The sequence below is a fragment of the Lepidochelys kempii genome, chromosome 6 (genome assembly GCF_965140265.1).
Source record: "Lepidochelys kempii isolate rLepKem1 chromosome 6, rLepKem1.hap2, whole genome shotgun sequence".
Taxonomy (NCBI): Eukaryota; Metazoa; Chordata; order Testudines; family Cheloniidae; genus Lepidochelys; species Lepidochelys kempii.
In genome coordinates this window covers 10,366,401-10,377,435 of record NC_133261.1, presented here as the reverse complement: position 1 = coordinate 10,377,435, position 11,035 = coordinate 10,366,401, and the positions used below count along the sequence as shown (strand labels likewise).

Here is an 11,035-nt window from a genome sequence, read left to right as displayed (position 1 = left end):
AGTCTGTGTGCTTGTTGTGACTAAAGCTCCGCTGAACTGGTGATCACAAGGAAGCCCCCAGGAGTGAGGGTTGAAAGAGGGGTCTTGCCACAGCCCATGTGAGAGTTGGGTTGAAATCTGGTAAACTTATTAGTACACGTGCCAGTTCTTTTGTTGGTTTTAATAGTTCTCTGTCCTGCTTTGTACCTTTAAAAATAAAGTCGGCTTGCTTAGAAAACTTGGTATGGCAACTTGTATTGCTGGCAATCACTCTGTTAGTCTCTGAAGAGGAAGCAAGCCGGTCTGTTTGGGCAGCCTGTCTGTGCTGGGAGCAAAGGCAGGGAACTGTCCATCCTGGAAATACCCTGGTCAGAAGGGAGAGGGACCCATGTCTCTATTCAATAAAGGCAACAGTTGCAGTGCTGGAAGCCTGAGGTAACCTGAACCACGGAGGGCAGATACAGCTATGCTTGCCCTGAACTGGGACAGCAGTATGGAACATGAACTATGGTAGACGTGCATACAGTGTTATGCCATCTTAGTTAACAACAGTAATTTGTTCAGTGTCCAAGGTACTGTACAACAATCTTGATTGGAATTTGCTACAAAACAAGTACACATTCTGTGACACTCTTTAAAACTCATACACAAGCATGTACGCTTCCTTACTAATTAGGAACGCAGTTTCAGGAAGTGGTCAGTTGATTGACTTAGGTCATCACCCCAGAGAGAGTCTGTGTGTTACTTACCAGATCTTTGCTCACTTGTCAGCTTTCAGTGCTTTTATTATTTACAGTAAGAGTTGACATTGCAGTAACAGGTGGAGCAAAGGACACACACAACCACAGTCTTTTCCCAGTGTATTAGCAGGCAACCTGAATTGCCGGAAAATAGAGACAGTTAAAAGTGCCTATCTGAGACAGGTACTTCATGTCACCAGGAGCACTCCTAGGGCATCAACTCAGGATCTCTGTCTTCTCCCTTCCGGGTGTCGTCAGCCTTCAGGAAGCTGTGTGCTGAAGGAGACAGGATGGATTCCTTTTCTTGGAAGTGCTGGTGTGGACCAAGCAGATGGTGAAGATTTGAAAAGTGTCATCCTTTCTCACCATCCAATCAGGGAATGAAACATCAGCTTTTGAGATTTTGCAGCTGGGACTGGAACTTTCTAGTCTTGTTGTGCAGCACATCTTATCACACCAGCTTGTGTAAAAGTTAGGCCATGACTGTTGGTACAATCATCTTGGGACATATCTTGAGCATTGGCTTGTTTGCGTCGGTCAGCAATTTACCTCTACAAGTTGCTTTCTATGGGCCCTTTGCAGCCCTTGGACAATTTTTGCAGTTCTGCTTGCTCAAGTTGCAGTTCCTCCATCAATGCTGCTAACAGCTGAAATGTTCAATTTAAAGTTTATAATTTATACAGAGACTCTCCGTCTGCTTTGATGCACCTGACACTTGTTTTAACAGTCCATTATACAATGCGAAGTCCCTTCAAGATCTGGTCTCTAGCAGACTGGAACACCTCTATAAACTTTTCCTTTCTGGTCTCCTTTCTGGTCAAGTGGAAAATACAGTGGGGAGATTTATATACACAGAGAACATGAAACAAAGGCAGTTGACAAAGATGGGACATAGGTCTCTTACTAGGCTTGTCAATTGTAAAGAAAGATTTAAATACCCTTAACAAAAGCATAGGAGGGAGTACATGATGGACTATATTTTGTAGCAGTATCTGGAAAGCAACAATGACTTTCTTTGTTTTTATCATCACAATCAAGGGGCCCGAAAGAATGATTTTTTCTGTTCTTACTGATATAAATATATAACACTTTACATTTTACTTTTATGCAAGCTGTAACTCTAGATACTCAACAGCATTAAATCATACAAGTCAGTCGATGAGAGAGCTGAGCCATTACTGAAAACAGGTGTTATGATAACAAAAGGCCTAATGCAGAGAGACTGGGGAGGAATTAAGAGGCACTGCTGAAGTGAAAGTGGGTATAAGAATAAATCATGCCAAATCAACCTAATTTCCTTCTTTAACCACTAGGCCAGTAGCCCTGTTAGGGGAGAAGCAATAGATATGTTATAAGGCTTTTGACACAGTCTCACATGACATTCTCATAAGCAAACTAGAGTAATGTGGTCTAGAGGAAATTGCTATAAGGTGGGTGCAAAACTGGTTGGAAGAGTAGTTCTCAATGATTCGCTGTCAAAGTGGGAGGGCGTATCTAGTGGAGTGCTGCAGGGGTCCATCCTGGGTCTAGTACTATTCAGTATTTTCATTAATAACTTGGATAATGGAGTGGAGAGTATGCTTATAAAATTTGTTGCTGACACCATGTTGGGAGTGGTCGCAAGCACTTTGGAGGACAGGATTAGAATTCAGAATGACCATGACAAATTAAGGAATTGGTCTGAATTTGACAAGATGAAATTCAATAAAGACAAGTGCAAAATATTACACCTAGGGAGGAAAAATCAAAGGCACAAATACAAAATGGGGAATAACTGGCTAAATGATAGTATTGCAAAAAAGAATCTGGGGCTATAGTGGATCACAAATTCAATATGAGTCAACAATATGATGCAGTTGTGAAAAAGGCTAATAGCGTTCTGTGGTGTTTTAACAGGGCATTGTATGTAAGACACGGGAGGTAATTGTCCCACTCTACTCAGTACTGGTGAGGTCTCAGCTGGAGCATTGTGTCCAGATGTGGACACCCCATTTTAGGAAAGAGGTGGAGAAATTGGAGAGAGGCCAGAGGACAGCACCAAAATTGATAAAAGGTTTAGCAAACCTGACCTATGAGGAAGGGCTAAAAACACGGTCGTTTTTAGTCTTAGACTCATAGATATTAAGGTCAGAAGGGACCATTTTGATCATCTAGTCTGACCTCCTGCACAGTGCAGGCCACAGAATCTCACCCACCCACTCCTGCAATAAACCCCTCACCTATGTCTGAGCTATTGAAGTCCTCAAATCATGGTTTAAAGACTTCAAGGTGCAGAGAATCCTCCAGCAAGTGACCTGTGCCCCATGCTACAGTCTTGAGATAAAAAGACTCAGGGGGGACCTGGTAACAGTCTTCAAAGATGTTAAAGGCTGTTACAAAGGGGACAGTGATCAATTGGTTGCCATGTGCACCAATGGTAGGAGTTGAGTGCCTGAGGGGTACTTTGTGTAGGCCTAGATGCCCATAGACCTACTGCACACTTGGGAGGACATGGGGCCACGTGTCTCTTGTTCTGGACAAACTCTAACTTATCAATATGTATGAGAAAAATAATGCAGAGCTAAGTGTGCAAATGTCTTTGCCCTTTCAACTATGGTCCCTAATCTACTTTGCCCCAAATAGAAATTCCTCCTTGGGGGAGGCCAATAACTTTCTGAGAGAGAAGCAATTTGAGGACTGCCCAGGTTGTGTTGTAGATGCCCCTGGCCAGAGCAGCCATGGTGATGACCCCACTATAGCAGGCTTTTAAAAAGAAGTGGATAAAATCATGGAGGACAGATCCATCAATGGCATTAGCCAAGATGGTCAGAGATGGAACCCCATGCTCAAGGTTATCCTAAACCTCTGACTACCAGAAGCCAGGAGTGGAAGATGGGGTGGATCACTCCATATTTGCCCTGTACTGTGCACACTCAAGCTCTGGCATGGGCCACTGTCAGAGACAGGATTCTGAGCCAGACGGACCATGGTCTGTGACCTAGTATGGCAACTCTTATGTTTTTGATGACGTGAACCATAAAATCAAAGATACTTGTGTTAATTTGTGCACGGAGAGTGTTTAAAATATTACCACGTTGCATGCACACTACAGTGCCTCTGTTTCACACAGAATCGCTCAGCTCAAAGACCAGAGCTGGTGGACAAAGCGCCAGAGGCTGACGACCCCGCCAGAGTGCTAGATAAAATAATCAGAACGGCGTGTGGAATGTTGAACGTCGTCTTTGTTCAGCCGCATTTCGCTAATGTCATACAAAGTATTCTTACAGCTTCATACAAGCTCTGAAACATAATTTGTGTCAACTCATTTCCCCAGGCACACATGTCGTTTTAATTTTATCCCTCCAAACTTTAACCCTCAGCGAGTACACGTTTAAAACGTACTCTCTGCAGGCCTTTGAATTGCGTTAGCACTGGGAACATGACACTTGGAGGTGCCATATAAGGGCATGGGGAAGTGACACACCCCCAGCTATGCCATATGAGGGCGTGGGGCTGTCACACAGGAGCCCCGGGGCATGCCACAGGAATGAGTGAAGACCAGTTTCCCAGCTGGCTCGGGCAGTCCCAGGGTGGATTGTCCTCAGCACTGGGCCCCAAGTGCTTTCTGATTCAGCCCCTCCTGGAGAGGGAGCGGTGGCTCGTGACACGGTTGCTCGGCCTTGGGGCTGCTGGACAGACACATGCTCAGAGGTAGAGGGACACACACAGAGACTCACCTGTCCTGCTGCTGCCCATGGGGAGGGGGCTGCCAGGCATGGAGAGAGCAAAACTCCCAAGCTAATGGAAGGAGGCAGCCATAGCTGATCAGACGGCTCCCCCTGCCCCAGAAACTAGCTCCTAGCCCACCGACCAGCCCTCCCCCCTCACACGCCCCAGAGGCAGGGGGATGTCAACGCTCAAGCCACTAGCCCAGCCTGACTATCCACGCAGGGACCTGGCAAGGTGGGTGGGGGCGTTTGACGAGGCAGCCGGCCAGCTTTGAGTCAGAGTCAATGAGCTCATGCTGAGAGGCTGGGCCCAGCCCTAAAGACGCACTGCCAAACCTGGACTGGGAACTCACAGGTGTGCAGACAAACAGGCAGACGGCGACGGGTGGAGCTGGGATCCCAGGCCAGAACCCTGCTACCAGGTGAGACAATTCCCCATGGGGGTGGGGGGCTCTTCTCTTCCACCCCACCCCTTCCTCGTCCGCACAGCCCCCTCCCCAAGAGTCCGTTTCCCCAGCAGAGATGGAGACAACTCCCAATCAGAGCCCATCCAGCCTGTCTCCCCGCAGTCTACTCCCTGCCCTTCCCTAGGGCAGACCAGACTCACAGCTGCCCTGGCACGAGGGGATCTTTACTCCCCTTAGCACCCTGCTCTCGGCTAGAGGCCCCCGCCCCCCACCCGGGGCAGTGGTGGATGATTTTCCAGCCAGGGCTGTTAGGTGTGGCCTGAGAGTCGCTGTCAGGACCCAGCGGGGTTTGGAGAGGACCGGAGGGAACGTTACCAATGTGATTGTGAAGCCCAGGGGCTGTTGTTTGCTCTGGCTCAAAGCCACCTTTAAAGCGCCTTTGAAAAGAGCTGACAGAAAGAAGGAACGATTCTGAACCAGAGACTGGGGGGGACTGGCTGGCTCAGGGGGCGGGGGGGGTGGGACATGGGGCCCTTCCCCTCTTGGGGGGCACTGGGGGATGGGGCATTGCTGGCTGAGGCAGCTGCTGTCCCTGGAAGCTCAGGAATGGGCTGTGTCCTGGCATTCGGTGCCACCCTCCCTTCCCCGGTGTCACCCCCCCTCCCCTGGGCAGCCAGGTAATCCCCTGCGGGCAGTGACTCAGGGCAATGGAAACCAGGGAGGACGCAGGTAATCCCAAGCACAGACACAGCCCGAAAGGGGAAGCCCGCAAAGGATGAGGAGACCCGGCTCAGAGGGGACCCAGCCTTAAGGGAGCTGGTGCGGGGAGGGCGGGTGCTCCCTAATAACTCTGGGCTCAACACCCTATCCCTGAGCTGGTTGGGCACCCCGATTCCCCTCCCCGAGGGGGAGCTTAGCCATGCCTGGGGCTACAGCAGCTGCAGCAGGGCAGGGCAGGGCTGTGGCATGTGGCTATCTGTGTTTCTGTCCTGTAGGTGCCCCTGCGGCCCCATGCTGGGGGAGCCCTCGGTGCCTCATGGGGGAGGAGATGGCCCTCGGTGTGGGGAATGGCTGCGCTGGGAAACCCGCAGGGGATGAGGCAGAGACTGTGGTGATGATCCAGGAGGGGCCCTCACAGCCTGAGCCGTCTGCCTGGACCCCACGTCCCCATGCCCTCCGCCGCCTGGCCATAGGCAGCATTGTCTGCTGCTGCTCCTGCCTGGGAGTGCTGGCCCTAATCTATGCTGTCAAGGTGAGGGGGGCTGGGATACAGCAGGGAGGATGGGGACATGTCTCAGTGCTGGACGGTTCTTGGGGCTGGGATATAATAGGGCGAGGGGGGGCTGGGGCCATGTCTTGGTGCTGGAAGTTCCCAAGAGCTGGGATAGGGTGGTGGGGGCATGGGGCCATGTCTCGGTGCCAGGGGTTACTGGGGACTGGGATGTAGCAGGGGGTCGGGGCCATGTCTTGGCATGGGGGGCTACCAGGAGCTGGGATATAGCGGGGGGTACGTGGCCATGTCTTGGTGCCAGGAGCTACCGGGGACTGGGATATAGAGGGGGTACGGGGTCGTGTCTCGGTGCTGGGGACTACCGGCGGCTGGGATATAGCAGAGAGGGAGGATGACAGGGCTGTGCTTCTTGTGACTCTCCCTTTTCTCCCCAGGCCAACGAGAAGCGGAAGACAAACTCTCCCGACGCAGATCTCTGGGCCCGGAAGTCCTTCCGGTTCTCCCTTCTCAGCATCGGGGTCTGGGTGTCTCTGCTCATCCTGGTGCCGCTGCTCATGGGACTCATCTCCTACCTGATTGCCAAGGCTGAATGATCTCCTGCCACATCCCCATTGGCTCTGGGGGATCAGGGGGATTCCCAGATCTGATTTTCCTCTCCTGGGACTGCAGGATGGGAGTTGCCCTGGCTGCATCTCACCACAACTGGCCTGGAATCTCCCCAGCCCTGCCAGTTCTGGAGCAGCTCTGGCTTCTCTGTGGCTTGGGACTGAGACTTGAGAGAGACCGAGGTGGGATGTGATACAGGATCATCCGTGACTGTCTATTCCCAGCAGAGATGGCAATAAGGGAACCTAAAAACATCAAGGAAAAATCCATGGCTGGTAGGGCTAAGGACCAGACCGATTCCATTCCTAGACGGAGATGGTAAAGCTGTTAATAAGGATGTACAGAAGGCAGAAGTGTTCCATAAATATTAGGGCTTTGTATTTGGAGAGAAGCAGGATGATGAACTCGCATCCCATGAGGATGGTGAACTACTTTCCGGCCCATTAGTGACTGAGGAGGATGTTAAACAACGTCTACTAAACATGTTCACATCACAGGCCCAGGTAAATCGTCCCCCAAAGTCCCAACGAAGTTGGCGGAGGAGATCGCAGGCCTGCAAATGTTTATTTTTAATAGATGTTGGAATGAAATGCCAGAAGACTAAGAAACAGATTGATAGAGCCAGAAGAGTTCCCAGAAGTCACCTACTACAGGACAGGCCTAACAAAGAAAATAACAGAACGCCACTAGCCGTCACCTTCAGCCCCCAACTAAAACCTCTCCAACGCATTATCAAGGATCTACAACCCATCACTCTCACAGATCTTGGGAGACAGGCCAGTCCTTGCCTACAGACAGCCCCCCAACCTGAAGCAAATACTCACCAGCAACCACACACCACACAACAAAAACAGTAACCCAGGAACCTATCCTTGCAACAAAGCCCGTTGCCAACTGTGCCCACATATCTATTCAGGGGACACCATCACAGGGCCTAATCACATCAGCCACACTATCAGAGGCTCGTTCACCTGCACATCTACCAATGTGATATATGCCATCATGTGCAAGCAATGCCCCTCTGCCATGTGCATTGGTCAAACTGGACAGTCTTTACGTAAAAGAATAAATGGACACAAATCAGATGTCAAGAATTATAACATTCATAAACTGGTCGGAGGGCACTTCAGTCTCTCTGGTCACGCGATTACAGACATGAAAGTTGCGATATTACAACAGAAAGGCTTCAGGACCGGGCTCCGGCGGGAGACTGCTGGATTGGAGTTCATTTGCGGATTGGATACAGTTGATTTAGGCTTGAATAGAGACTGGGATTGGCTAAGTCATTATGCAAGGTAACCTATTTCCCCTTGTTTTTTCCTCCCCCTCCTCCCCCCCTCAGACGTTCTTGTTAAACCCTGGATTTGTGCTGGAAATGGCCCACCTTGATTATCATACACATTGTAAGGAGAGTGATCACTTTAGATAAGCTATTACCAGCAGGAGAGTGGGGTGGGGGGAGAGAAAACCTTTTGAAATGATAGACACCCATTTTTTCTTGGTCTGTGTGTATAAAACATCCTCACTGCATTTTCCACTTTATGCATCTGATGAAGTGAGCTGTAGCTCATGAAAGCTTATGCTCAAATAAATTGGTTAGTCTCTAAGGTGCCACAAGTACTCCTTTTCTTTTTGGAAGAATGCTAATACTGTGCCAGGCAAGCAGGGTGACCAGGGGAATTATAGGCTGGTTAGCGTGACATCAATTCTGGGCGACACAAGGGAAAAGCTGATAAGGGCTTCCATCAACAAAGACTGAAAAGATGTAATTAAAGTCAGACAGCATTGTTTTATGGAAAAGACATTTTTGTCAGACAAAGCTGATTTAATTCTTTAACGAGGTTACAAATTTGGTTGATAAAGGCAGTTGCGTAGCTGTAATATACTTAGGGTTTTTGTAAAGCTGTTGACTTAGACTCATATGACATTCTGATTAAAAATATAGCACAATGCCACATCAACAGAGCACAAGTTAAATGGATTAAGAACGGACTGACTGGCAGAGCTCAAGAAGCAGCTGTCAATGGGGGAGTTTCTAGTGGGGTTCTGCAGGGATCGGTACAAGGCCAGATGCTATTTGACATTTTCATTAACGATCTGAAAGTAAATAGGTGCTGATAAATTTGCAGAGTGTCCAGCCTCTGTTCTGCTGGACACACAGAATTCACAGACCTGCTGTTCCCAAAGGAACACCACACCTCAGCTTACCACAGGATCACAGCTCTGCTTAACACACAACACTTCCCTTTGTTTATGGTGAAAAGAAGTACAGTGAAAGCAAACAACCGTGATTCATATAATAGCAATTAGGTAAAAGTATTGGAAACAATGGGTTATGTTTAAAACAAAATAATCATGTGCCTTCTAGAGTCTAGATTTAAATAACAAGACACTTTCATGGTCTTATGAAGTTTAGGTCACCCAAAGTCTTTCTCTCAGTGAGCAACAAGCAGATCGGCTGTGATCCTCCGTTCATAAGACAAGCAGGCAGGCCGCTTGTCCCTTGGGTGAAGGATACCGTATCTCTCTCTGCATGCTCCTCCTGATATACCAGACGAATGCTTTGATCTTAGTCATAAACAGGACAAACCTTCCTATTGTGTGGTTCTTCCTGTAGATTTTGTGATCTCTTGTTGACTTTGCAGTCTTGATTAGCTGGTGGCTCCAGATGCAAATAGATTTACATTGTAAGACACACAATACGCAATGGTCAGCCCGGGAGAGATAAGCACCTCCACCCTCAGTTGACCTGTCTTAACTTACACACCTTAAAACCATAATGTTCAGTACAGAAACATAACTTCTTAAATATTAAACCTTGATCTATGCAGGAAATAGCCCGACTTGATTATGTAAAGAGTTGTCACTTTGGATGGGCTAGCACCAGCAGGAGAGTGAATTTGTGTGGGGGGGTGGAGGGTGAGAAAACCTGGATTTGTGCTGGAAATGGCCCACCTGTTGATCACTTTAGATAAGCTATTACCAGCAGGACAGTGGGGTGGGAGGAGGTATTGTTTCATGATTTCTGTGTGTATATAAAGTCTGCTGCAGTTTCCACGGTAAACATCTGATGAAGTGAGCTGTAGCTCACGAAAGCTCATGCTCAAATAAATTGGTTAGTCTCTAAGGTGCCACAAGTACTCCTTTTCTTTTTGCGAATACAGACTAACACGGCTGTTCCTCTGAAACCTTAAATATTATTATCATTTTGCAAAGATTAAGCTGATTAGTGGCCTACTGGGTCAGTGGAGACCTCACATGCCCCTCCACTGGTGAATTATTATGCATATACCAGCCCCAGGAGATGCCTGTAAACCTCTGTGCATCACTTATGTCATCCATCAGTTAGCATTAAGGGATCTCTGGGTCAGAGTAAGCTGGGCCCATTCAAACAAAAGGTGCCCTAATGTAATGCCGACAGACCCTGGTCATCGGGATTGAACGTGGAAGCTCTGGAGCTTAGTGCCTGATACTCTACCGCATGAGCTAAAAGTCACCTGGCTGTTCGCTAAGGCTCTAGAGCAGACTCGTTTTCTCTCTCTCTAAGTGGTCTTGGTGCCACTAGATGGGACACACCACCACACCCAGGAGGTGTGTGGATTACACAGTTCCCCTAGCTGGGGAAGTGCATCCCGAGCTTCAGAGACTTCCCAGGTGATATCCTAGATGAGCCCCGACTTGTAACACCAACAGATCCTGGTCATCGGCGGGCGGGATCAAATGGGGAGCTCTGGAGCTTAGTGCATGAGCCTCTACCTCATGAGCTAAAAGCCACCTGGCTGTTAAGCAGACTCATTTTATCTCTCTCTTTAAGTGGTCTCGGTGCCGCTAGATGGGACAGAACACCGCTCCTGGGAGGTATGTGGGTTACACAACCAAATGCAGAGCTGGGCTCGAGAAACGCAGGCCAGAGCACGCGAATGGGGGACTGTAGCCAGGGCAGCAGTGACGCCAAAACGGATCTAGGGGTCAGGGCGGACAAACACGAGCTCCCAGGACGGCGCGGGGGCACAAGGGGCTGACGCGAGCCATGGATGGGTAAGGAGGGGAGGAGCGCAGAGGAGCAGGAACGTGAATCGGGCGCACTGGGGAGAGGGATACGGGGTCCCGCCACCCCCTGTTCACATCCAGCCCAGAGGCCTTTCTGGAAGATGCTTTAGCCCAGGGGCAGGCAACCTATGGCCCGCGTGCGAGCTGATGTTCAGTGGCACTCACACTGCCTGGGTCCTGGCCACCGCTCCGGGTGGGGTGGGAGGGGTGGGGGGGACTCCCCGTTTTAATTTAATTTTAAATGAAGTTTCTTAAACATTTTAAAGACCTTATTTACTTGACATACAACAATAGTTTAGTGATAGATTATGGACG

At 49.2% G+C, this 11,035-nt stretch overlaps 1 protein-coding gene across 1 annotated transcript; it reads left to right on the top strand.

Moving 5' to 3' along the window:
• The first annotated feature begins 4,424 nt into the window (after positions 1-4,424).
• TMEM265 (transmembrane protein 265) lies at positions 4,425-8,216 on the top strand. The gene is made up of 3 exons (XM_073350499.1): positions 4,425-4,848; positions 5,829-6,085; positions 6,499-8,216. Exons 2-3 carry the CDS (start codon positions 5,870-5,872, stop codon positions 6,655-6,657), a joined length of 375 nt encoding a protein of 124 aa, XP_073206600.1. The 5' UTR covers positions 4,425-4,848; positions 5,829-5,869; the 3' UTR covers positions 6,658-8,216.
• Positions 8,217-11,035: the final 2,819 nt, after the last annotated feature.

Excerpts from the sequence above, each read along its gene's own strand:
- TMEM265 (XM_073350499.1), top strand. The coding sequence starts at position 5,870 with ATGGGGGAGGAGATGGCCCTCGGTGTGGGGAATGGCTGCGCTGGGAAA. Across the intron at positions 6,086-6,498 it reads CCCTAATCTATGCTGTCAAG|GCCAACGAGAAGCGGAAGAC; the intron begins GTGAGGGGGGCT and ends TTTTCTCCCCAG.